Source organism: Galeopterus variegatus, unplaced genomic scaffold, assembly GCF_000696425.1.
Source record: "Galeopterus variegatus unplaced genomic scaffold, G_variegatus-3.0.2 Scaffold168, whole genome shotgun sequence".
Taxonomy (NCBI): Eukaryota; Metazoa; Chordata; class Mammalia; order Dermoptera; family Cynocephalidae; genus Galeopterus; species Galeopterus variegatus.
The window spans coordinates 116897-143231 of NW_007726279.1; the positions used below are offsets into that span (position 1 = coordinate 116897).

Genomic DNA, 26335 nt, shown 5'->3' on the forward strand with positions numbered 1-26335 from the left:
GTTCAACAAACAGCTGCATCCTGTGTGTGCTTTTCCTTGGGTGGGAAGAGGCAGCCCCCGGGTAAAGTGCTGAACTGGATGAAGAGTGGGGCAGCAGAGCTGGATCAAGCCCTTGAACACCGGGTCATGGAGGAAGAAGAGCCGTGGTGTGGCCTCAAAGGACGTGTAAGACCTGGAAGGATGTATAGGACGATAGGTCCTTGCACGAGCTCAGAGGTGGGAAATGAGCAAGGGACTGTCACTGTAGGAAAAGGAGCATGGCATTTTGGGAGGCAGTGGGGAAGCCCCTGCGCATGGGGAAAGATCTGTGGAGGGCACAATTGGGGGGTCAAGCTGGAGAAGCCATGCGGGAACCAGACTGAGAAGGCCTGGGATCCCAGGGATCGAGGCTGGGGTGTGATCCGCAGCTGCCATTGCAGCATGTTGAGCAGGTGAGAGTGAAGTGACAGGTGTCAGGAGGTTGTCCTAGTGACCAGGAGGTGGGCACCAGAGGAGCTGAGAGGTCTCTGCTGGCCATTGTGATGGACAAGGCAATGGAAGAACCATACAGCCAAACAGGTAAACTGAGGCAACTTGGGGATGAATTTTGCCACCCTTCAGAATTAGAGATTGGGGTACTGGTGGCAGGACAGAGCCTGAGATGGGAACAGAGCACTGAGGGACCATCCAGTCTGGGTCTAGGTCAGGCCTGCCTGGAGGGACAGATAGAAGGCCATCAGAAACCTCAAGTTCACAGGAGAATCACACAACATGACAGTGGAGAAGATGCAAAGGTCAGCTGGCCAGCCCCCACCCCATTTGACTGTAGAGAAGCTGAAGGCCACTCCCCAGGGCCTCGCAGAAGGGCCCAGAATCTTGTGCCACAGCCTCCCTGTCCTGCTGTTCCATAAACAGAAGTTTCCACCTCCACAAAAGGGTTTCTGGGAGGGACAGGGGCCCCTGGGAAGCCATATAAGCAGATCACAGAACAGCGGGGCCTCGGGCGGCCACAGAGGTGGTCTGTTGAACCCACCACCAGCCCCCTTCCCAGGCAGTCCTGCTCTGCTCTCCCTCCAAGTTCCCAAAGTTTGGCTGGGTCCATTCTGCAAATACCATTTGAGCCTTGATGGTATGTGCTAAGTGCTGCAGGGCATCAGAGACGTGGGAAGCTGCCCCATCCCTTCCAGGAGCCCCCAGGGCTCACAGCCTAGTGTTTCCAGGGAGAAGATGAGGTGCAGACAGAAGAGCCATGAAGACCCCAGGGATCCTCACTAGGGGGAGGCTCTCAGTGGGTGATGGGTGGGTGGGGAGGAGGTGGACAGAACACGAGCAAGGGAGGGCAGAGCAGTCATGAATGCTAACAACGGCAGTGCCACAGAAGTGCTGCTGTCATCCTGTCAGTCCTCTTTCCATCCCCTTCTTCACAGAGGAGGAAACGGGCCGCTGGGGTAATGAGGAAAGTGCAGGAGACACGGATCGAAAGCAGGGCCTTAGATGCCAGGGTGAGACAGAGTTGGGACCACCGTCCTGGGGTCCTGGCAGTGCCACATTCTCCTTCCTGACTCTGTGAAACAGCCCTGGGCTGGAAGTCAGGAGGCCTGGAGCTCAGCACACTCTACCCTCAACCCACCATGTGGCCTGGACATAGCCCTTTCCCTCTCTGGGCCTCAGTTTCCTCATCTGTCTGAATCCCTTCTGGAAGATCTCTGGAGGGAGCCCTGGACAGTTCCCCATTCAGACCAAAGACATCAAACAGAGCTGACTGACTGTGCGCCCGCTGGGGTGTCTGACTGTGCGCTTGCCAGGGGATGCCTGGCTGTGTGCTCACTGCACATCTCAGTGGGGGCAGTGAGGGTCAGAGGGCAGGAAGGGGCAGGTCCCTCACTTGACCCTAAATAATGCCTTTAGAGGAAGCTGGCCTGAGCTCAGCAGGCCAGAAAAACCAAGAAGTGGTGACCACTCCCCCATTCCTGAGGAGGGTCTCCCACATCACTGAGTCCCTGGTGCTGGCACAGGACCTGGATATGACTGGATGCTCCGTCAGCCTCAGGGCTCTGTCCCTTGCTCCAAGGATGTTCCCAGCAGCCGGTGGGGTTGCCAGGGTTCTTCCTTTATGGGCTACAGGTTTGGGGATTGTGGAGGCTGGGGAACAGACACAATGGACCCTCCCCAGACATGACCTCCAGCACTCATGTCTCCACAGAGATTTACTGCCCTTCACACTGAGGCTGCCACAGGCTATCCTGGAGGCCAAGAGCTTCACAGACCTCGAGACCATCTCCAACCTGGGCCTCGGTAAGTCCTCCCCATGGGACCAGGGGAGTTGGTGGGACTTTAGGAAATGGGGCCCGAGGACTGCTGCCAGAGGCCACCTGTGCCTCTCAGGCTGAGACCAAGCTGAATCCTGAGTCCCAGCTCCCGTGGGACCACCCACACCCCTGTCTAGGCTGCTGAGCCACCGTAGCAGGGAGGTGCTGCAGTTTTCAAAGTGCAGCCTGTAGCAGCTGTCCAGGAGGTCGTGATGCACAACTTCGTCTGGTCTGTGGTAGAGAGGGGCTGGTCGGGGCCAGAAAGGCTGACCTGCTGTCAGGACATGGCTCTGGGAGAAGCTGAGCTCAACACCAAGGCCTTTCTGCATGGTGGCCAGAGAGCCGGCCCCAGCAGCTGCCACAGCCGGAAAAGCAGCGTGAACACGATCGTGGACTGGACTGTGCCCCTCGCCTCCTGCCCAACCAACTGACCCTAAGCACACACCTTCCCTTGCCCCTCTGAGCTTTTGCGGAATGAAGAGCAGAGAGGAAAAGAAGCAGGAGAGGAGGGGACGGGAGGGGACAGGAGCGTTGTGCACCATCATAAGAGGAGCTCATTACACTGAGTGCCCTACAGGGATGGAATCAGCCAACGCTCACCTAGAACTCAGGCCTCACATGCTGGCCCTTGGGAAACCCGGGCTCACCAAGTCTGTCGCTTCTGGGAAGCCAGGCTAGTCACCTCTATCACCATGTGTCGGGAGCAGAGAATTCTTTACCGGGGGACAGAAAGATCATGATCTAGGCAGCTGCTTCAGGAGCCCCTGCAGGCTCCAAAGCCGGGTCGGAGACCCAGAGCCTCATAACCTGGGGCTGCTAGGTCACGTTTATGAAGAAAGCAGCTCATCAGTCTTTAGTGAGACTAAACCCTCCACGGGACACTGCGCCACATGCAGCTGAGCACAGTGCTTGGACCATAGGGGTGCCCTGCTCACTGGTGCTGATTGAACAGAAGAAAAAATGACCGAGAGGACACAGCCAGGCATAGAGGAAGTTAGGGGCAGACCTGGGATCAGAGCAGACACCCCTGGTTCCCAGACCAGGCTGCTGTCCACCACCCAGAGGGGCTCTGGACAGCAACAACACAAGAGATGCCACAAGGTAGGCAGCCAGTGCTCAGGGGCCAGAAGGTAGGAAGTTCAGGCTGACCTCTTGAGCTGTGTTGACTCATCACAGCTTCAAACAACCCTACAGAGTAAGTACTATTATAATTCCCATTTTATGGTAGAGGAAACTAAGGCCCAAGGAGTTAAATAACATGTCCAATGTCACATAGTACACGGCAGGGCTGGGATTTACCTCTAGCTCCAGCCACTGTCTTATGCTGCCCTTAATTCTTCATACCCAGTTTATAAACCTTAGGGCCAGTTTTCAGTTGATAGTGGGAATAAACACTGAACTTTGCCCCCGACACTTTAGTTGTTCATCTTTTACCCTCCCAGGAGCTTGGATGTGGGACAGGTGGTAGTTCTGTGATTTGCACAATCCAGCTGACCTCCCCCTGAGGCCTCAAAGGACATGGATGACACTTTCTGACCACTGCAGAGCACTTGGCATTGTCTTGTGTAATTCTCGTGTAGTTTAAAGATCAAAACTACATCTTTTTTTTTAAGAAAATGTAATTTTCTTAATATTATTTTTTACATTCTAGGATGTTGTTGCAGAGCAGTTGGGGGGAGAAGGAGAGGGAAAAGGGGAAGGAAATGTGATGGAAGAACGAGGAAGAGGGGGCAGGATTGAGGCCTGTGGCACCCCCCTCATTCCTACAGGGGAGACAGGCGTGGGGGGCTTCCAGTGGTGGCTTGGTCACTGCCAGGTTGGGTGCACATGCCAGGTGGGTGTGGCAAAAGCCCTCGCCCCCCACAACCCCAGCTCAGGAACCCGGGGCCCTTCTTGCTGCGGCTTGGTGGTCACTGCTGGGCTGGCTGTGCGTGTCAGGGGGGCATGGCCACACCGCCCCAGCTCAGGAGAGCCCGGGGCATTTCCTGCAGTGGCTTGGTGGTCATCGCTGGGTGCATGGCTCGTCCCATGTGAAGTGTTCGCAGCAAGAGTGGAGGGGGAGATGGACCCACCTGGAGAACACTGGGGCAAAGCAAGGACAGTTGATCTGCACTCCAATCAGCATAGGACCACTGAGAGGAGACTGGTCAGGAATATAGAATTGCATGGGGTGCAGTTTGATGAAAAGACTCAGGCCCAGATCAGAGTTTCTACACAACCCAGGTACATTGGAGTTCACCAGACCCAGAAGTACCTATAAAAACCTGAGCTGCACAAAACTACATCTTAAAGATAGAAAACCAGGTTTTAGCCCAGCCCAGAACCTTGTCCGAAGGTCCGCAGACAGGAAAGAACAAAGCTGGGATTTGCCCCCAGTGCTCTCTGCTCCAGTCACAGCCTTTCTACTGATCCTCACGAACTTCTCTGCAGTTTTGCCACAAGCACTCAGTGGCCAGTTTGGATGCCAAGTGGTTAGAACAAGAGAGATGCATGGCCTCAGTCTGGGTGGCTTTGCTGCAGCCCCTGGCCCCTCTGTGGGGTTTCAGCGGGCATTCCTGGAATCACTGCCCCAGGCTCCCTGCAGTTTCCTCACACCTAGGAGGGAGTGGCTACCCCTAAGACCTAGGAATATGCTGTATTTGAGGCAAGCTGCTCCTCTTAGGAGAACCTCATTCCTTTTGGAATAAATGAGCCCTTCTTTCCTGGAAGAGCTTGATCTCAGGCACAATTTGAAAGTGGAGAAGGGAGGTTACCGCTGGGGAAGCCACCAGCCAGCAGTTCAGCTTCGTCTGTCAGCATGTACTTCCTTGAGAATGGGATTTAAATGAAACTCAATTATGTTGCAGCTTAGCACTAGATGGTTCCGGTCAGACTTGTAGTCCCCAAGTGCTGAAGGACATAAATCCAGGTTCATCAGAATCATTTTTCCCTGGAACCAAGGAAAGGTTAACTTTTCAGTCTGTCTCTGAGTAGATGGAGACCTGGAGCTGAAAGGCACGTCCTTGGCCCTGGCATGTGCAGGCTTGGGCCTCCCCAACCTTCACGTGTAATGGTGATGTAGATATGCAAAGAGCAGCATTTCCCAAGAGCTCGGACACACTAGACATTGTGCCAGCATGTCATGCATTGTTCTAGGCAAGGGACTCTTGTAGCAAACTCGTATGGATAAAGAGATTCAGAGAAAGGACACTGGAGAATCTGAGAAATGGAGAAGGCGGGTCGGCTGGGCCTTGTGGGTGACAGCACCTGTTCTGTGCACGTGCCCGCCCCTTGCTCTCTGCATTCAGCCTCCTTGATTGGCCAGGGTCCTGTTACCCCACTCTGCTGACCAGCCAGGCTCTGACTGCAGCCCCTAGCCCCACCTGACCATTGCTCTCCATTCACGTTCTCCAGGAGGAATCTGATGATCACTGGCCAGCATAGTGATGGGACCAGGAGCCAGTGTTACCCTGGTACGGTCAGCTTTTCAGGGAAAACCAAAAGGACAGTGGGAGGCAAATTCCTTGACATAAGCCCACAGATACATCACCTCATTTATTCACACAAAAACCCATTTTACAGATGAGGAAACAGTAACTATAGTCGACAGGGCTTATTCAGCTATAGAAAGAAAAAGAAGTACAGGTACTGACCCTTGGTACAACACGGATGAACCTTGAAAACATCATGCTAAGTGACAGAAGCCAGACACAGACGACCACATGTATGATTCCATTTATATGAAATGTTCAGAACAGGCAAAGCCATAGACACAGATTAGTGGCTGCCAGAGGCTGGGCTGGGGGAGGGAGCAGGGCGTGCCTGCTAATGAGCGTGGAGTTCCCTTTGGGATGATGAAAATGCTCTAAAATTGGTTGTGGTGATGGTTACACAACTCCGTGAATATGCTAAAAACCACAGGGGTGTTTTTTAAATGGGTGAAACATGTTGTATGTGAATGACATCTCAGTAAAGCTGTTACCCAGAGAGAGAGATCGACTAACGGGCTTTCCTCACTAGGACGTGACCGAAGCTGGAGTCACACTTGGGGCTCTCTGAGTTTGAACTGGTGCTCTTTGTCTGCACCTCCAACGGATCCTCAGCCAGCCTTCTGGCTCCTCGGCCCTCTCCTCCACTGGCCTTGCCTCCAGGGGAAACCAGCATGTGCCCTTTTGCTAACTGGGATAGGGAGGGCGCTGAGCCTCCACTCACGGCATCGTGCCCTATACATCCTGCTTTTTTCATGACATCTTTTCCTTATTATAAGTCTGGCATGTTGGATGCATTTGCTTGCTGGCTTTTAACTGACAAGACCAGAAAGCAAGGGGACGACAGCCATGCACAGTCCCGCCACTGCTGCAGGTTTGGGCGTGTTGCCTTCCAGTCTTTCTTTTCTTCAGCACACACAACTGAAAATACAGTTCATTTGGTTTTGTTTGAACATATTTGTGACTTTCAGGTTTTCGCTTAGAGCCCAGAGTCAAGGAGTGTCTAGTCAAGGCTTTTCAGCCCACCTGCTGATCTTGCAATATGATAAGGTGATGAGGCATATGTGTTTCTTATCATTAGTGTCAGCAATTTTATGTTTCTGCCATTCTACTCTTTTTTTTATGAGTAGAATGTAATAAGTATCCAAATAGTTGCACGAGCCCCACTATTTAGACAGGGATAAAGTCACTGACAAGGAGCTCAGTGCCGTGGGGGGTGGCTGAGAGTGTTCACTCGTGAGCTGACATAAGAAAGTCTGGGTTTGGACTTGGGAAAGCCAGCATTCGAAAGTGCAGCCTATACGAGGCATAATCTTGGACTTCAAGAGCTTAGTTGGGGCCACAAAACTACATAGGGAGTAATTCAGCAGTCAACTATATGCAGTTGATTCTAAATGCAAAAGGAATTTAGAGAATAAGGGTTATTTGCAGTGGTCCTCTAACATGTTTGCAGTGTATATATGTTTAATACTGTTCAAACATGTTTAGGAAGGCATATGCTCTGTAGCTCTTCCAATTCTGGTGTAATTTGCTTTTCCTTTACATCATACAATGAGAATTTTCCTAGTTATTAAAAACTCATTGAAAACTTGAGTTTGAATGACTGCCCAACAGCCCATCTTTGGGATGCCATAAAAATATTTACTCAATGAACTCATTGGATTTCAAGCTGTTTCCATGTCATCTGGAACACTTTGTTGCGTTAATTTGTCCCCATTCTGCCCTGTCTTAGCTGAGGGCTCCCCAAGAGTGAAACCTTAGTTTGCCCTTAGCACCCGCAGCCCAGCACCTGACATGGCCCAGGCCCTCTGAGGATTGCTAAGAGTGGACACCTGGCAAAAGGTGTCCCCAGCTGAGGCTCAGGAAACCACAAGACCAGTAAAATGGCTGCCTCGGTCCAAAGGCAGTGCAGAGGCAGTGAAGAGGTGGGCCCTTCTTTACGGCAACCTGGGCAGCTGAGCCAAGGCTTGGCATGGTGCCACTGGGCGCCAGCGCCCACAGCTTTGCCAACCACTAGGATTGCATGACACAGTGTTCCGCTTCTCCTCTGGTCTTGGCATTCCACAGACTGCAGGAGAGTTACCTACTTCCTTTTTTTTTTTTTTTCTTTCTAAGCATAAAGCTCTGCACTGCTGCCCCCAGACCCTAGGATGAAGCCCCTCGGCTCCCAGCTTCCTCTGCCCCTTGGAGTAGCATTAGCTTTGAGGCCTTGAGGCCTCTGCCCTGCCAGGTGCAACCACCAGGCCCGTCCCAGGGCAGGGAAGCAGTGTCCTAGTCACCCGGATGCCAAGCCCATTTCCCTGAACCCTGGTGTCTGTTCCACTCCTGCCGGAATCCAAATCTGTGTAGTGGAAAATGTGCTCTTGTGTTCTACACACAATAGGCCCTCGCTGCTGTCTCCTGGCAGACTGTCCAGCTGGTGGTCCCTCTGCTCATGGAGCTCCTCTGTCCTCCTTCTTGCCTCCCTCCCTATTCTCTTGTCTTTAAACATCTTCCATTGGTTCAGGTTGTCCCCACCTTGCCATCAAAACTTAACCTTGCCTGTGTCCCGTTTCTCAGAAGCCCACCTCTCACTCTGTTTAAGCTCATCCACTCATGTGAGCTACAGGGCGGACATGGGCTCCTGCTCTGTTCCACACACTGTCTTAGGTGCTGTAAATATTCACAAGGATGAAGCATTGTTGTCGCCTTCTGGAAGCTCTGAGTCTGGTGGGTAAGTCAGACAAAAACAGAACGACATTCCCGACAATGGTCACTACAGTCAGCATGTACACCAGAGCTAGGGGACACAGGGCAGTGTGAGGACTGAATGCATCAGGAAGGCTCCACCAAACAGGTAACACTTGACCTGAGTCTTGAAGGATGATCAAGGGTTTGCCAGGTGGCGAGGGTGGGAAAAGAATCCCAAACAGAGTGAATGGCATCAGCTAAGACCTGACGGAGGGTGGCAGGTTGAGTGGGATGAAGACTCAGACAGTGATGCCAGAAAAGATACACGCTAGACATCAGGCTGGGGAGTTGGAAGTGATCTTCCACCAGTAGCAGGCAAGGGCCTGGCATGGTGCCACAGGGAAAGAATGGATCGGAGGGGGCAGGCTACAGCCGTGATCTGGGAGTGTCCAGGCACTGGCGGGCAGTTCTGTGCATCTTCTACCCTTCCACCTTCACCTACAGGGGTGAAGCATCACAGAGGTGAGCACTGGGGGTCTCAGCTCACATGTGTGCTGCTGCCCAGTTCACCTTTGAGTCAGACTGGCTGCCTGCTTCTTCTCACTAGGGAAACTCCCAAGGACACAACTTTATTGGGTAGACACAGGTGCGGTGCTTCAAACGCTCACTCCACGGGGCCAGAACATTTGTGTGTGTGATGCAAGGCACCAGGAGAGTGAGTCAACCATGGAGAGGTCAGTAGCTGCCCAAGAAAGCAAAGCAAAGGGCCTAGGCAGCCTCCGAGAATAGCTCTCCAACTCATAGGGGAGGCCGCTCTGGACATTCCAAGTCCTCGGGTAGTGACAGTGATGGGCACAGAGTTTTGCAACTTGGAAAGAGTCACATGAAAGTTTGTCATCCTTGTTATTGTGATAACAGCTGTCCCCTCTCCTCTGGCCATGACAGTTGGGCCGCCCAGGACAGAGCGGAATGGCGAGCCTCACTGCCCTCCCTGTGAGGGCCCACACTCAGCTGGGGGGAGGGGGGCACAGCTCACCTTCAGTCCGTTTCTCAGCAACCCCTTTGTCCTGGGAATGCACCCTGCTTGCCTGGATTGGGTTTGCAACCCCCTGGCCAGGAGAATGGAAAATGCCCACATCCCTGAGTGCCCATCTCTTAGAGCAGCACCACTCGGCTGCTCTCGGCAGTCCTGTGTTGTCTCCCTTCTTTCATCATCAAGAGCCTGTTGTGTTCTTGCCACATCCCCAGGTCTGGGGTGCAAGACACCCTGCCACTCACTGATGCTGGGAGGGCAACCGAGATGGGAAGTGTCACAAGTTCCTGTGAAGGAGCGACTTAGCACAGCGGCCACACACAAGGCCGTAGAACTCGTCTGACCTGGTCTACACCCCAGCTCCTTCACTCACAGAACCAGCCCTGTGACCTCGCGCGAGGTCTTTAATCTCTCTGAGTCTCTTATCTCCATCTGTAAAATGGGGACATGGCCTGTGATCAGGGACCAGCAAGATTGTACATGTAAAGCAAGTCGCCTGTGAGCTGGCACAAGCAAGAGCCTCTGACTGCTGATTCCCCTCATCATCCTTGACGTTATTTTTCATAGTTTTCTAACTGATGGGTCCCTCCTAGAAGTAAGGAGCCCTGGCTTTGCAGCTGGCCCCACCATTCACGAGCAGTTCTGCACCTGCCTGGCTAATCCCCTATCCACTTCCAAAATTAGCAGGTTGGACAAGACTTGGGTCCCATTGCTTGGGTCTCATGATCTCAGAGTGGCCTGTGAGGCAACTGAAATTGTTCCCAAGACCTGTTTCCCTGTGCCCTTCTTGGAGGGTCCTGAGCCTCCATCAGATACTTGACGGTGTGTGGTGCCTGGAGGTCAAGATCTGAGCCAAGCTTGTTTGGTGACCGCAGCCATGGCTCAGTCCATGAGGACTGGGTCAGTAGAGGCAAGTGGCAGAATTTAACTCAGCAGTGCAGGAGCCTCTGATCTCTGAGGCAGCTTTTCCCAATTAGGGCAAAGGACCAGCCACATGCTCAAACATTTTAACATTGAGATTGCCCAGGGCCAGGATCATTTTGCAGTGGATGGCTGTTTCCCACTCAGACAGTCAGGTCTGATCCCACCAGCCACAATCCATAGGTCTGTTCTTCCTGCATGTAACAACTGTGGTGGCCGAAACAGGCCCACAGCCCCTTCCCTGCTACAATGACATTTTCTCCTCACACCCCTGTGATGTGGGTGCTGTTGTGACCAAGGCCTAGAAAAGACAAGCACCCCCGGGCCACTGTCTCCTCTGTCTCCACCATGTCATCCCCACACGTGTCTGCAGCTCACTTGGCTCCACAGCACAGCCATTGTCACCCCCACCCATGTCATTGGTTCCCTCCATGGTGGGCTCTCACAACAAGGGACGAAGAAAGCTGAGCCTTTCACATCGCCCTCAGCCCTGCCCCAGCAGTGCGGGGGAGGACCGAGCAGGGCACAGGGCTTCCCCTCTTGAGGCAGGAAGTGGTGGGAGAGGTGTAAAAACGTCCAGAGTGGAAAACAAGCCCAGAGCAGTGATGCAAACGCTCTGCAGGCCCTCCCGCGGCCCTGCCCCCCGCGCCCGCCCCTTCCCTGCAGCGGGCCAGCTCTAGGACTGATGCCTCTCCCTCTCCTGCATCCACAGGCTTCTGGGATTCCTCGCTGAACCCCCCACGGAGAGGTGGCCACCCTGCAGAGCCCCCAAGAGACCCGGCCCCCGGATCCCCCCCAGCCTCCAGCCTCAGGTCTGCTGCCCATTACACAAACTGCTCCTGCGAGATCGTGTTGTCGGTAGGAAATGACCGCCTGTGGTTTGTGAATCCCGTCTTCATCGAGGACTGTGGCCGCGCCCTGCCCTCCGACCAGCCGCCTCCTGGAAGCTGCCCCCCGCGCCCGCTGCCTGCCACCTCTGCCGCTACCTCGCCCACCTCCAGGTGGGCCCCGCGCCGCCCACCGCCCCCTCCGCCAGCGGCGCCCCTCCAGCCCTCTGGCCCAGCCCAGCCTCCTGTGCCCCCTGCTCCTGCCCCTGCCTGTCCTCTGCCCAGTTGTCCCCCGGTGTCTGCCCCCCACCTCACACCTCATGCCCCGGGTCCCCCAGACCCTCCAAGCCAGCCCCCCATGACAGCCTGCGAGAGGCTCCCACACCCTGCCACAGGCCTGGGCCCCCTCAGGGAGGAAGAGATGAAGCCAGAGGCAGTCCCCAGCCCCCCGCAGCAGGCCCCTGTCCCTCCGTTACCTGTGAAGAAGAGCCTTCCAGCTGCTCCTCCCAGACGACGCATCTCTGAGAAGCCATCCCTAGAGGACCAAGGTGCGGGAATGGCGGCAGAGGGGGACCAGCCAGCTCTTTCCAGGACAACCCTACTCAGCCTGCCTCCCCAGGTGGCCTCAGACAGCCCTGGGGACAAGCCTAAAGGGACCACGGAGCAAGGCCAGAAAGCAGAGGCGAAAGCCAGCCATCCGGGCGGCCTGCCAGAGCCTCCGAGGAAGACCAAACAACCCCCCGTCCCGCCCCCCAGGAAGAAAAGGATCTCGCGGCAGCTGGCTTCGGTCCTCCCTCGTCCCTTGGAGAGCGCTGAGCTCTCCACACAGGCGGTAGCCTCTGAGACACCCACGCCTGGTCCACCCCGACAAGGCCAAAGTCCTGCCTCCCAAGAGGGGACTGTGCGCCTCCAGGCCCAGGCCAGTGCCCACCCTCAGAGCTCTCCAGAGTTCAAGGGCTCCCTGGCCTCCCTCTCAGACGGCTTGGGAGTGCCCACCTTGGCCCCGGACCAGGACTCCTACTCAACCAGCAGCACAGAGGAGGAGATGGAGCAGTTCAGCAGCCCCAGTGTGAAGAAGAAGCCCTCGATGATCCTGGACAAGGCGCGGCACCGGCTGAGCTTTGTGAGCTTCAGCAGCGTCTTCCGCGCCTTCCTTTCCAACGACCGCAAGCTGTTCAAGAAGGTGGTGGAGCTGGCGCAGGACAAGGCCTCGTACTTCGGCAGCCTGGTGCAGGACTACAAGGTGTACAGCCTGGAGATGATGGCACGCCAGACCTCCAGCACCGAGATGCTGCAGGAGATCCGCACCATGATGACCCAGCTCAAGAGCTACCTGCTGCAGAGCACCGAGCTCAAGACCCTGGTGGACCCCAGCCTGCACTCCGAGGAGGAGCTTGGTCAGTGCTGGGCAGGGGCGGGCGTGGGTGGAAGGGAGGCCATTGGCACCCCACAGCCAATTACTCCCTGCCATGGGGGGAACAAGACTGGCCCCCTCATCTTAAGGCAGGACCACCGCATGGTACAGGTTATGCTACAGGGGCCCCCGGGGAGCAGGCTGAGGCTGAGACCTCACTCTTGCTCAAGTCCTTCCTCATTTCATCCTGTTTTCCTCACTCCTTTCTCCTGAGAGCTCTGCCCCAATATATCAAGTGCACCCAATTCCCTCTCTCAGACTCTGCTCCTAGGGAACCAACCCAAGACAGCTCACTGCTCTGATCACCCCTTCTAAAGTAGCCTCCCAGCCATCCCCCATCCCCACCAGCCTCTCATCAATAACTATCATACATTTTTGGATGGTGATTCACAGTAAGAAAGATATTTTATGTTGTGATCAATTGCACACCTATGTGTATATTCAAGATATTCAGTCAGATCACACTGCTATGGCCACAGCAGTTGTTAAAACATCGAGCTGCTTCTGAACTAGTTGGTAAAGAGTCACCGCACCAGCCCTCCAAGAACCACCTCCCCTGGCATCCCCTAGCCTGTCTTCCCCCTTCCAACAATTAAAGGGTCAATGCTGGACACAGTAAAGGGCATTTGGGACCCTGAAGCATACTAGATGCATAGTGAATGTATCTTGAAAAAGAGCTTAATGTGTTAACTTTCCCAGGGCTATTTGATCTTGGTAGCTGACTCCTGGAAGCTGGTGTTTGCCAGGTATAGGATTGATGGCAGCTTCTCAGGTGTGGTGATGGTGGTGGAATTGAGATCTGGGACCAGCAGCTGCCTCCTCAGGAGGCCAGCACCGTATGTGCACCTGCACAGGGCCCCTGGGGGTGGAGGGGGCGTGCAAGCAGGAAGCTCAGGGGCTGCCGGGACCTGGGCAGCATGAGCTAGGCCCACCAATGGCAGCCCGAGAGTTAGTGCCCAAACCGGGATGCTGAGTCACAGTGACACAGACTCTGTCCCCACACAGCTGATTATCTAGGGAGGGAGTGGGCCACATAAGCAGGTAGTCAACAGAGAGTCATTGGACCCCCACCTCTGGGTCAGACACCATCTTGGTGCTGGGGAAAAAGAGGTGAGGCTCTGCCCTTGGGCAGCTTCCATTCTAGTGGGGTGAGTAAGGTGACAGATGAGTGAAAGGGAAGGTGGCAAGAAGTGAGGTCAGGAGGCAGCTGGGGAGGCAGGTTGTGCAGGGCCTTGTGGGCCTCTCTGAGGACTTGGCTTTCCCTGGGAGAGGCCGTGGCAGGGTCAAGCCCAACAGTGACGTGATCTCACCTACATAAGAACAGCATCGCTTTGGCCAAGACACTGAGCAGGAGCAGCGTGGCAGGTATGGAGTCTGCTGGAATGATCAAGAAAAGCCACGACGGTGGCTGGGAGCGGGTGGAGGCAGGGCAGGTGGAGAGGTGAGGTCGGCTGCTGCACCTGCTGTGAAGGTGGAGCCCCAGGACTGGCTAACAGGCTGGATGTGGAGGTGAGAGAGAGAAAGCAGGATGAGAACAGCAGGGTTAGCCCTGGAAGGACGCAGCCGCCACTCCCAGAGGAAGGCGCTAGGGAGGAGTTCAGGAGCTTGGTTTTGGACGTGTGATCTTGCGGGCACTGGTGGACACTCAGGTGGCAATGTCTAGCAGGCTGTTAAGATTCAAGTCTAGGGGCCGGCCCGGTGGCGCACTGCGCTAGTGCGCTGCTTGGGAAGTGCGGCGGCGCTCCCGCCGAGGGTTCGGATCCCACATACAGACCGGTTCCCGCTCACTGGCTGAGCGAGGCGCGGGGGCAATGCCGAGGGTTGCGATCCCGTTGCCGGTCCCGGTCCGGTACGGGGGCAACACTGAGGGTCGCGATCCGTTGCCGGACATGGAAAAAAGACAAAAAAAAAGAAAAGATTCAAGTCTGCAGTTCTGGGGAGATGGGTGAGCTAAAGATAGACATTTGCAAACCATCAGCACAAAAAGAGTCATGAGACTGCATGAGATCATCCCGGGTCCGAGGGCTGAGCCCGAGCACCGTGCAGCCTGGGAGGGCGTAGAAGGGCATGGGAGGGCACGGAAGAGCATGAAAGGCTCAAAGTGACCCAGAGGAGGCAGGGATAGGGTGGCTGCTGAGCTGAGCCACCAAGGGTGGGGAGGGCTGAAACTGCAGGAATGACAGAGAAGGGCTCCCCAGAGGGGAGGACTGAAGTCAGCATCAACAGTAACAGCACCATTCCTGACACCGCACATGTCGGCCTCCGCACCATGAACTAAACCCATAGGCCTGGGTTACTGTCGTTCCCAAGAAACCACGGCTCAGAGAGGTTCAGTGACCCAGCTGAATGACAGCTGGTGGCAGTGCTGGGCTGCAGACCCGGACAGGCCGACCCTTTCCATGAACTAATGCTCTGTTGTTCTGTCTCTTCCTTCTAAGCTCTGCCCATGTGCAGGATAGACAGCAGAACCCACCCTCTTAGCAGACAAGTCACAGGAGCAATTAGAGATGGAACGGTCCTAACACGTGTGGCTGTGAAGGGCCAGAGTCTGGAGAGGAGGCGCCTGGAGGAGCTCTGGTGGCTCTCAGACATGAAGGGACTCTGGAGGGCATGGATGCAGCCCTCTCATTTTGCAGATGGGGAAACAGGCCTTGGAAGGGGAGGGGACTTGGCCAAGGCCGGGGGCAGCAGGGAAGCACAAGTCCTTGCCCCCAGCTCAATGCTCCTCTAGCTGCAGAGGATCCAAAGGCAATGGAATGAAGATGTGGGCCTGGAAGGATGGACAGGAGAGGGATGAGGGGTACGAGGCCAGCCATGTGCTCTCCTGCTGAAGGGGAAGAGGGAGGTGGCAGGACGGGGACCCAGGACGGCCAAGATTGGCCCCAAATCCAGACATGGGCCAACCCCAGCCTTGCATGGCAGGGCAGGGCTGTCTGAGCCTCTGCTGAGACACAACCATGGGAGTATGAGCCCCTCCCGCCTCTCCCCAGGGATAGGGCAGCTCAGGTGTCTCCCTATAGTGACAGGACTTAGGACCTCCCCTTACTGGGCCAATAGCCAAGCCTCTTCCTGTGGAGATTATGTAGGGCCCAGGTGTTAGCCAAAGCAGCTGAATGTCACCTTGGCATCAAGTAGACATGAGTTCAAATTCTTGTTCAGCCCACAGCCCACCCCATCAGAGTCTAATTGGTCCATGTTTAGAGTGGAGATAATAGCATGTATGTTGCAGAGTTCTTGTGAGATCAAATCTGTGACTCCCGCTCCACAAGATAATCAGGACTGCCTCTCAGATGAGATGACATTTGAGTAGTGAAGAAGCAAGCCACATGGATAGCTGTGAGGTGACTGCTCCAGGCAAAGGAATAGCAGATGCAAAGGCCCTGTGGCAGGAGCAGCCCTGGCAGGTTGGGGTCAGCATGAGCATGGGGGAGCAAGCCAAGTGATGAGTAAGAGGTTGCAGGGCCAGATCACAGCCGAGCCTTGTAGGCCACAGCGAAGAATGGGGATTTGATTTGATCTAACATAAGATGGGAGCCATTGCAGGTTTTTGGATGGAAGAATGTTCTGGTCAAACATGTCATAACAGGATAACACTGGTTGCTGGGTTGGGAATGGAATATAAGGGCCAGGGCAAGGAGCTACTGACAAAACCCAGGCAAGAGATGACGATGGTAACCTGACCAAACAGGGTCAGGGTAGGAGTCATGGAAGTGGTGAGAAGTCAGGTTCTGGATATACTGTATTTTCAAGGCTAGAGTCAGGTGGATTTGGAAATTGAAAGAGAGACATCAAGAATAATTCTACCCATCGTTTACTAGGCCCTCAGGCCCTCAGCCTACAGCTGCCCAGGTTGTACACGGCACAACTCCAGTGTGAACAGTGCCCTCTGAAGTTGTGTGCTGGTAGGCAGCCCTGTGAGAGTTTACTCTGTGCCAGGCCCTGTGAAAAGCATTAGGATACAGTGACCTGTTAGTATTAGTCCCTGGAGGGTCCTGCGCCAGTGTCCTTGCATGTGGCTTTCTGTTGAATGTACTACACTTTCTCACATGTCAGAACCACAAGGTATCGCTGCTGGGGCTGTGAGTATACCCGCTTCTGAGGACCAGGAGGTGGGGACAGCTGTGGTGTTGGACAACAGGGCCAGGTGGCAGGATCCCTGCTGCTGGTTTCCTTATCCTCGCCCTCTTGCTCACCTACAGAAGCAATTGTAGAGTCTGCCTTGTACAAATGTGTCCTGAAGCCCCTGAAAGAAGCCATCAACTCCTGCCTGCATGAGATCCACAGCAAGGATGGCTCATTGCAGCAGCTCAAGGAGAACCAGCTGGTGATCCTGGCCACCACCACCACCGACCTGGGTGTGACCACCAGTGTACCAGAAGTACCCGTCATGGAGAAGATCCTGCAGAAGTTCACCAGCATGCACAAGGCCTACTCACCTGAAAAGAAGATCTCCATCCTGCTCAAGACCTGCAAGCTCATCTATGACTCCATGGCCCTCGGCAACCCAGGTAAGTGGGCAGCCGGGAGGGGCCTGGGCTAGGAGCCTTCTACAGGAACCAAGGTATCATTGGGTCTGTATCCCCTCTCCCACAAGGATTCCAGAGCCTCTGGAAGGCCCCTGGCACTGGAGAAGCCTTTCCAGATTCACGGGCCCCTTGGGGAGTGACTGGTCATGGATGGGATTCCTGGGCACATCCCAGGACTTAGCTGGGACCATGAGGAGGGCCATGATTGACTGCCCCACTGGAGAAAGGCACGGAAGCCAGCCATACTGTGCCTTTGTGAGAATTAGGAAAAGGTGCTCTATTTGTTTTCTAGGACTGTTGAAACACAATATTCCAAGCTGGGTGGCTTAAGCAACAGAAATGTATTGTCTCATAGTTCTGGAGGCTACAAGTTCAAGGTGTCAGCAGGGCTGTGCTCCCTCTGAGGGCACTAGGGAGGGATCTGTTTCAGGTCTCCCTCCCAGCTTCTGGTAGGTCCTTGATTTGTGGAAGCAGGACTCAGATCCTCACATGTATGCTCTTTGTGTGCATGTCTGCATCCAAATTTCCCCTTTTTATAAGGTCACCAGTTATATTAGCTTAGGGGCCCACTCTACTCCAGTATGACCTCATCTTAGCAAATTATATCAGCAAGGATCCTATTTCCAAATAAGGTCACATTCTGAGAGACTGAGGATTAGGACTTCAACATATGACTTTTGAAAGGGACAAAATTCAACTCCTCATAGCTGCCTTAAAGAGTTTGCACTGATTTATGACTTACGAGTGCACGGTCAGTCAGGCAGGGATGCTGGTCTGGGTCAGGCATGCCTTAGCCTGTCTGGGCTTGCTCACGGGTCTGTGGTCAGAGGTGAGTTGGTTGGAGGCTGGCTGGTCTAGGATGGCCTTGCTCATATGCTGGGTGGTTGACTAGATGTTCGCTGCTCTAGGATGGGGGGTACTGAACCCTGAGTTTCTCATCCTCCAGCAGGTTAGCACAGGCATATGCCCATGGCAGTAGCTGGGGTCTTAGAGAGCAAGCAAAGCCTGCAAGCCCCGTTGAGGCCTGGCCCTGAACCAGCACAACATCACTCTGACACATTTCATTGACTTGTTTAGTCACAAGACCAGTCCAGATGCCGGGGTCGAGGAACATGTCCCCTCTTGATGGGAAGAGCTGCAAAGTCACATTGAAGGGGTGCGGATGCAGGGAAGGAATCGCTGGGACCATTTATAATTGATGCTCCTCCAGGCAGACAAGAGCAGGCATCACTGCACCACGGTGCTCACCTTAAAGAACAGAATGCTGGCTGGATTTCATCCCCTAGTCCCCCCTTCAGCTGGATGCCCTTGTGCAGTGAGCGGCCTGTGTATCTGTACATGGCAGCCATGGTAATGGAGAGTGGAAGGATAGTCACCTCTGTAGCCACCTAGACCTGAGTTCAAATTCCTGTCTGTCACTTACTACCTGTGTAAATTTGAATGACTGACTTAACCCCTTAAGGCCCATTGTCTTCACCTGAGGAAGCTGCTTCACAGAGAGGGGAAACTAAGACCCCTGATGGTTCAGAATCCATACTCTGTCACTTGTGAATATTAGAAACAGCATTTGTAAAATGTTGACCTCAATGCGCAGCACCTAGCAGGCTCAACATGCGTGGCTATTTTAGGAGAGCGATTCTCTCCAGGTTCCTTCAGAAGAGCTGGCCAGTTTGGCCAGAGGCCAACAGAAAGTAGTTGTTGCTGTGTAATTGAGGGATGGTTCTGGGTCCCCTCCCCTTGATAAAGCTTCCCTCACAGACTTGGTACAGGCTACAATTTGGGGTTGGGGTCACTTTTTTTGTGTAAAACCCACATTTGTTGGAATGAATAGTGTTCCCCCAAAGCAGATGCCACACTGAGTTAGAACTACACGTTTAACTTGATCATAATGCTGGAAAGGTGATTGGAAAAAAGAGCCTTGTTGCAGAAACAGGATGTAGTGAAATGTTTGTTTTCACAGCATGGACATTAGACTTGGAGCTCAGGTGTCCTGTGCAGTCTGGAGCCCAGAGGACAGGCCCACGATGTTAGCACCACACCTGAGCAACCTCCTAAAATAAATCCCCAAAGAAGTAAGATGGGGGGCAGCAAGCAGCCTGCAGAACCCAGAGCTGTCAACGAGCTTGATATGGTCAGTCCTAGAGGTATGGAACCCTGGGAAAGTGTCCCCATACCTAGCAGCAGCAACATGGAACTGAGGTTGAGACCCGACCATGACCCTGCCAAGGACTGGCCAGGAATAAGCCAGGAGCCTTCTCAGACCTTCTCAGAGTGAGGCAGTCCTAGATCTGCAGCAGCTGGAGGTGGGAGACAGGCAGGCTCAGGGGAGACCTGCATGGTGTGCAGGGGGAGCAGCAGTAAAACTAGATCAAGCTGGAAAGGCGACCGGAGACAGAGTCCTCGTAGCACCCTGTGCTGGCAGCAGCCTCAGACAGGCTGGCTCTGGGACCTTGAAGGAACAGGGAGGAACAAGTTCCAGGTTTTCTTCCCAGCTCTGCCCCTTCTCGGCTGTGTGACTTCAGATTACTTAGGGGCTCAGCCTCAGTTTCCTCCTGTGTTAAATGGGTACAACCATGCCACCTTGTGGGGTTGTCTTGAGGTTTAGATGAGTCTGATTTGCATATTACCCAGTGGCCGGCACTTAATAACTATAGTTATTTCCTTCCCTGGCTGAATTTCTAGTTAGGGGAACCATTTGCACCTGGGACTTGCTGGGCTGTGGGGTAAAATCAGGGCCGAGGGCTCTACAGACCCTGAGACATTTACAGAGACAGCTTTAGGCTGGCAACGGGCAATTCCATTCTGAGCGAGTCCTGGCTTACCCAGGAACCTGTGGCTTCCTGGCATTCTTTTAAAAACCCAGTCATTTTGCAGTGACATTCAAGCACCATGATTTTTTTTTAATTGACAAATAAAGTTGTATGGGTTTACCATGTACAGCATGATGGTTTGAAGTATATATGAGTTGTGGAATGACTACATCTAGCTAATTAATATATGCACCACCTCACTTAGTCACCATTTTTGTGGTGAGAATCAAACACCATGATTTTTGCTAACAATGAATTTGCTAACTAAAAATTTCCAATGAGCAGGACTCGAGGAGAAACAGAGGGGAAATCAAGGCAGTTGCTAGCACGGGGGGCCTGGGCACGGCATTTGGAAGGACGGAGCAGAACCAGGGCACTTATAGTGCCCAGCCTCATGGGAGAGATGGGGGAGGCTGGGATGTCTCTGCTGATCAGAAGCCAGGCCCAGGCAGGGATACCCTGAGCCACGATGTCAGGTCAGGGTCAAGGTTCCATGTGAAAACTCCCTGCCAGAAACCAATGGGTTTCTCATCAGGGAACAATCTGTGTGCTCCTCCCACCGCTGGATGAGTTTCATCCCAGTTCCATTTCTGCTCTAGCAGGCCAGGGCTTCTGCACTTGGAGCCTCTGCAACTTCACCTGGGATGGAGCAGGTTCCGCCAGGGAGAGCAGGGGATCTTGGGTTTGTCCACAGTCATGGGTTTGAACCCCAGCTGCAGTGCTGTAGCCTCAGACATTAATTCCACTGAGCCTCTGCCTGTGTATAAAGTGGGCTTCTCAAGTTGCCATGCAGGGGGTGGGTCAGCACACGGAAAGCACCTGGGCAGCGTCTGCCCAGAAAGTTACTTCCCAAGCCTCGGTTTTCTCACTCATAACATGGGGCTAGGGATGCCTCTCTCAGGGCTGTTGTGAGGATCAGAATCGGTGTGCGGGTGCTCAGATGTCAGGATGCAGGAAAAGCTGCCTCCCTACCACATTCCCAGAAAGGTGGAGGCTGAACCCACTGAGTGGTTTCCCAGCTGGTTTCCACGAGGCACCCCAGAGGTCACCAAAGGGACACAAGACAGGCTAGGCTCCAGGCCAGCCTCACCCCAGACAACCCAGCCTGTACCTGTTTTACCCACAGGGTTCCACATGGGATTTTGTTTGAAATAAACAGTTCTGCTGCTGTTTTTCTTAAACCTTTAATTTGGAAATAATTGCAAATTTCAAAATCTCCAAGAATAAAAATAGGACATTGAAAGAGGGACACCTGCATACCTTGTGTGGATTGTTAACGTCTTACCCCCCTCGATTTATCATTACGTACTCGCTCTCTCTCTCTGTCTCTCTCTTTCTCTCTCTCTCACTCTGTCTCTCTGCATCCATTTTTTTTTCCCTGAATCATACAAGAGTAACTTACATACAACTGGGCCTTTTGCCACTAAATACTTTGCTAAGTATTTTATGGAATGTATGTAAGTTTGTAGGGTACACAACCCTTATATAACCACAGTAGAGTTTGTCCATTTCATAAATTTATATTGACACAATGTTTTTATCTAACCTGCCATCTAAACTTCCAGGTTGTCGCTGGATCTAGTAAGGTCTTTTTTAGTATTTCCCCCTTCAGTTCAGGATCCAGTAAAGGGCCAGGTAGTGTATTTAGTTGTCAAGCGTCTTTAACCTCCTTTAATTTGAAATATTCCCATGGCCTTTCTTTGTCCTTTATGATATTGATATTTTTGAGGAATACTAGTTTTCTTCCCTACCCCCACCTTTTTTGTATGTTCCTCATTTTGTGTTTGTCAGATGTTTCCTCATGATTAGATTGAGGTTTTGCATTTTCAGTCAGATCCCAAATGATTCTTATTTTTTGTCTTTAATTGACACATATTAATTGCACATATTTATGGGTTACATTGTGACATTTTGATATATATGGACATTGTGTAATGATCAAATCATGACTTTTTTTTTTTTTTTTTAAGATGACCGGTAAGGGGATCTGAACCCTTGACTTGGTGTTGTCAGCACCACGCTCACCCAGTGAGCAAACCGGCCATCCCTATATGGGATCCGAACCCATGGCCTTGGTGTTAGCACCACACTCTCCTGAGTGAGCCATGGGCCGGCCCCAAATCATGACTTTTAAATTCTCTTGGGACTTTGAGAGTTTAGGACTAGGCCCCAGGCATTCAACTCACACCTCCCTCCTGCCAGATATTCCCAGCAGCTCGTGCGGTTCATGGCCTTGCTACTCAAAGTGTGGTCTTCAGACCAGCAGCCTGCACTGAGCCCTGGGATCCGCCAGTGATCCCGTGGAGGGGCAGGACTCCAGCCTGAGTCCTGCCTGCCTCCACCACCAACCAACTTGAAACAGAAAAGAGCCCTTCCCTCCCATTCACCCTACTCACCCGTCCTGTGCCAGTCCTGCTTGCGGATGTCCCAGGCCCCTCATCTCAGGGGAAGATGCCTCACCTGCCTGCCCTCCCATTGCCATGATGCTGGCAGTAGTAGCTTGATGCAGTACCTGTATGAAACAAGAATAAAATAGGGTCCAGCTGCTGGCAATACCTGTTGAAAGAGTGAGAAGAGGGGTGAACTTGGGCACACAAGGTCTGAGTTAATCAGCCATGCCGTCTTTTCCAAAAAGAGTTGCTATTATGCCCATAATGCAGGTGGGCCAGGATTCAAACCTTGATTTATCTCACTCCCATGCCCGTGCTTTTACCACTATACTAAGCAGCCAGCCTGGGAATAGGCCCCAGGTTTCAGAATCCCAATCCAGTGCATTATCCACTATCACAAGTTTAGGGTCCTGGGTCAGGAGGATTGGGGAATTCACGAGGCAAACGGCTTTTGGTAAACTTGGCCCTCCATCCTGCAGCCAGAACGGTCTGGGCGCCTCATGGGCTTCATGAGGCTTGGTGAGAGCAGTTAGAACTTCTAGATCCATCTCTCCTATTACTTTGACAAACAAGTCGTTCCCACCTCTTCAATGTCTGAGACCAGGCATTCAGAGCCAGTCCTGCTGTTGGGGAGAAAGAGACTCAATCCAAGAAATCCTCCTTAAGATGCGGGGAGGAAGAAGGAAGGAGGGATACAGGGTGTGAACCTTCTAATGTAAGGAGAGGACGTCGAAGGCCAGCAGGCTGACTTTTTGGTTCCTTCAGTAGTCTGTGATCACCCTGCCGTCACACGCGCTTCTGGAAATGGAGCCTGGGTCCTCGCCTGGGGGCTGGAGTGCACGACAGCCAGGTGGCTAGATGTGGGCCCTAAGGGATGGGGATGGAGTCCCGGGTCCCTCACCATCTACCTTCCTGGCAGAGGCCACAAGTTCAAGAATCTGCAGCTGGTTCAGGCAGGGATGCTGGCTGGGGAAGTGGATGGGAGGAGGGCTCTTGAGGGGGACCCCAGGCACATGGAATAATGTGCCTTGTGACATTAGCTGGGGGAGGAGAGGTCAGAGAGGGAGGTCCCTAACTGATTTCTGATGACAAAAGTCACCAGTGTTTATTGTTGTAAATTCATCAGTAGTATTTTGGTGAATTGCTTTCTTGTCTTTTTGAGATAGATAAGAGATATATAGGTAGACAGATAATTAGTCAGGGAAACACTTGCTACTGTAACAGATAAACCCTATCATCACTAACTCAATAGAAGTTTACTTCTCACTTGTATAAGTCCAATTGAATGTAGGAGGGATGGGGGTGAAGAGCTCTGCTCCACATAGTCATTCAGGGATCCATGCTGAGGGAGGCTTCCTAGGTCCCCCTAGCCATTGACATCCAGGTGACAGAGAGAGAGAGGCAGAAAGGAGCATAGTCCTGGAAGTGACTCACAACCTTGCTTTTCCACCCCACAACAGAAATGGAGCTCAGGCCTTCTAAGATGTCATGTTCTGAGGTTTATAGGACGTAACCCTTCTAGCTTTCATAATGATCATGTCTAACTTTTATCAGTCCATGCTAAGCCCTTTCCATCTGTCTTTGTCATTTCATTCTCACAACCACCATGAGGTGTGGACATTATCATTCTCCCCATTTTATAGCCGAGGAAACTGAGGTCCAGCTGAGTTAAGTGGCGCACTCAGTTTCCCACCTGAGCAGGTGAGTGGTGAACTAAGACTCGAATCCAGGTCCTGAGCTGAACCACTGCGCCCCTGCCTCTCCAGCCTGCCTCCCCAGGATGTTCTGGGGTCATAGATGACCTCAGAAAAGACAGACCCAAGTCGTGGGTTGAGTTTCACAGCTCCTGCAACCTGTGCCTTTTCGAACCAGGCTGGGACTTCATGGCTTCAGGCCTCTGAGCCCACAGCCTACATAGCTGACTGGCTTGTGGGTTGAGCTCTCTGAAGAGGAACCCGGGTAGCTGGAGTGATTTCTTCAGGGATGTGGTATTGCTCAGAGCAGAACCGAGACTTAACCAGCATCTCTGCAATGTGCAAACAACCAAGGACAGATTCAGGGAGCCTAGTTGGGGAGAGGAGGCTGTGTTTTAACCTCACGTCAGCCACAGACTCTACAGGTGACCTCCAACTGACCATTTCTCCTCCCAGGGTTCACTTCTTTCATCTGTGCAGCTGGGTGGTTTCCAAACTGGTTCCAGAGAACTCTCTAGGGGTCACAGACATAGCTGGGAGCCACCTTGGGGTGGTAGAAGGGGCAACTGAGAGGAAATGAGCAGGCCAGCCCTGCTACGCCCACCCTGAGTCAACTAAGAAAGCTGAATTGTGCAGAAGATACTCCTTAACAAAAGGCTTCCACTGCAAACATAAATTTAAAATTCGCTGCTCTAAATAGTGTCTACTTCCTGTCATCTTGTGTTTCTATCGAATAAACTTATTCAACGGTTCGACAAACATTTATGGACAATATAGATGTTAACAGCAAAACCCAAGAAGACCCAGTCCCTGTTTTTAGGATGTTTACAATGCAAGCAAAAAACAGAGCATTAAACAAGCAGCAATCATGCAGTGTGATAAACAATATTCACTCATTCATTCAGCAAGTATGTTTGTTAAACACCTACTACATGCCAGGCACTGTTGAGACATTGGATATAATCAGTGAGCAAGATAAAGTCCCTGCCCACATAACGCTTACATTCTAAGTGCGGATAGACAGGCAGTGAACAGTAAATAGAAATGCAAAGATACATCATCAGATGCTAAAACATGCTACTAGGGTGAATAAAACAGGGAAAGGGGCCTGAGGAGTGTCAGAGGAGTTTATTGTTCTGGATTGGGTGGTCACAGAAGACGTCTCTGAATTAATGTATGATGTTTACTTTCTTCATTCTGCAATGACAGGACCAGGAAAACCCATCATAAGGGCATCAAACCTAGTTGGTGGGGGGGAAGGAGTCTTCAGGGAGGACTTCCTGGAGGAAGGAAGTGGCTTTACATGGGGGTCATGGTGGAGGACAGGGACCAAAGCAGAGCCATTGTGAACCTTGTGCTGCCCCAGGATTGCTGCATCAGCCACCTGCTTTCAGTAAGAGCCCAGTCAACAAATGGGGGCGGGGGGCAGGAAGTTATGATATGATAATAAATCCCTTCCTCTAGATTAGGGGTCTGTGAACTACGGCTCCCCCATCCAATTATGGCCCACCACTTGATTTTGTAAATAAATTGTTTTGAAACACAGCCACAACCGTTCATTTCCACAGTGTCTAGGGCTACTTATGTTACAGTGTCTCAATTAAATAGTTGGCACAGAGACCGTGTGGCCTGTGAAACTAAAAATATTGACTTTCTGGCCCTTTACAGAAAAAATTTGCTAACCCCTCTTCAAACAATGCTTCCAAAGTGACAAAACCTTATCTCAGCCACCATTTGATGTTCACAACAGCCCTACGTAACAAACTGAGTGATTTTTATTATTATTCTCCAGTTTTCAGGTGGGAAACTGAGGCTCAGAGTAGCTTAGTGAGTGGCCCCCATAATGTACCTACTTAAGTGACAGAGTTAGGAGCCTTGTAATCCTCATGATCTATGTGACCCAAGTAAGCACCCCTCTGTTCATTTTTATCTGAAAGGGAGTTTTCCTTCTCCAAAATCTCCCAACTGATGGAATATGCATGAGGCCCCCAACCAGCTCTTTAAAATGTGATTGGCTCCCGCACATACCTACAGATGGCAAACAGATGTAACTTGGCAAAAAAGAAAGCAGAAACCACCAGGAAGTGCAGGCTGCCGCCAGCTGAACTTTTGAATGCACAGCCACATGGACATGATCTGGGATCCACCCAAGACAGATGTTCAGATCACAGGAGAATTGCTTTGCAACTGTGTCCCAGTATCCCAGTGGTGCTGCCCATGGTGCCTCTGTACATAAGTCTGAGCCCTAAGCCTTGGGCTCCAGGCTTTCCAGGAAGGAGAATCCAGCACTAGCTG

The 26335-nt window shown here is 52.6% G+C and overlaps 1 protein-coding gene across 2 annotated transcripts in view; it reads left to right on the forward strand.

Annotated features, from left to right (window-relative positions):
• The first annotated feature begins 11334 nt into the window (after positions 1–11334).
• The window catches only part of RIN3 (Ras and Rab interactor 3), a 33376-nt gene continuing 18375 nt past the window's right edge, over positions 11335–26335 (forward strand). The window contains exons 1-3 of one of the 2 annotated variants that reach the window (XM_008594874.1): positions 11335–11380; positions 11602–12603; positions 16820–17128. In XM_008594874.1, the coding sequence (XP_008593096.1) occupies positions 11628–12603; positions 16820–17128 (1285 nt within the window). In that variant the 5' untranslated portion in view covers positions 11335–11380; positions 11602–11627. Of the gene's footprint in view, positions 11381–11545; positions 12604–16819; positions 17129–26335 lie in introns of those variants that run through there. The other variant, XM_008594881.1, reaches the window with a different exon arrangement.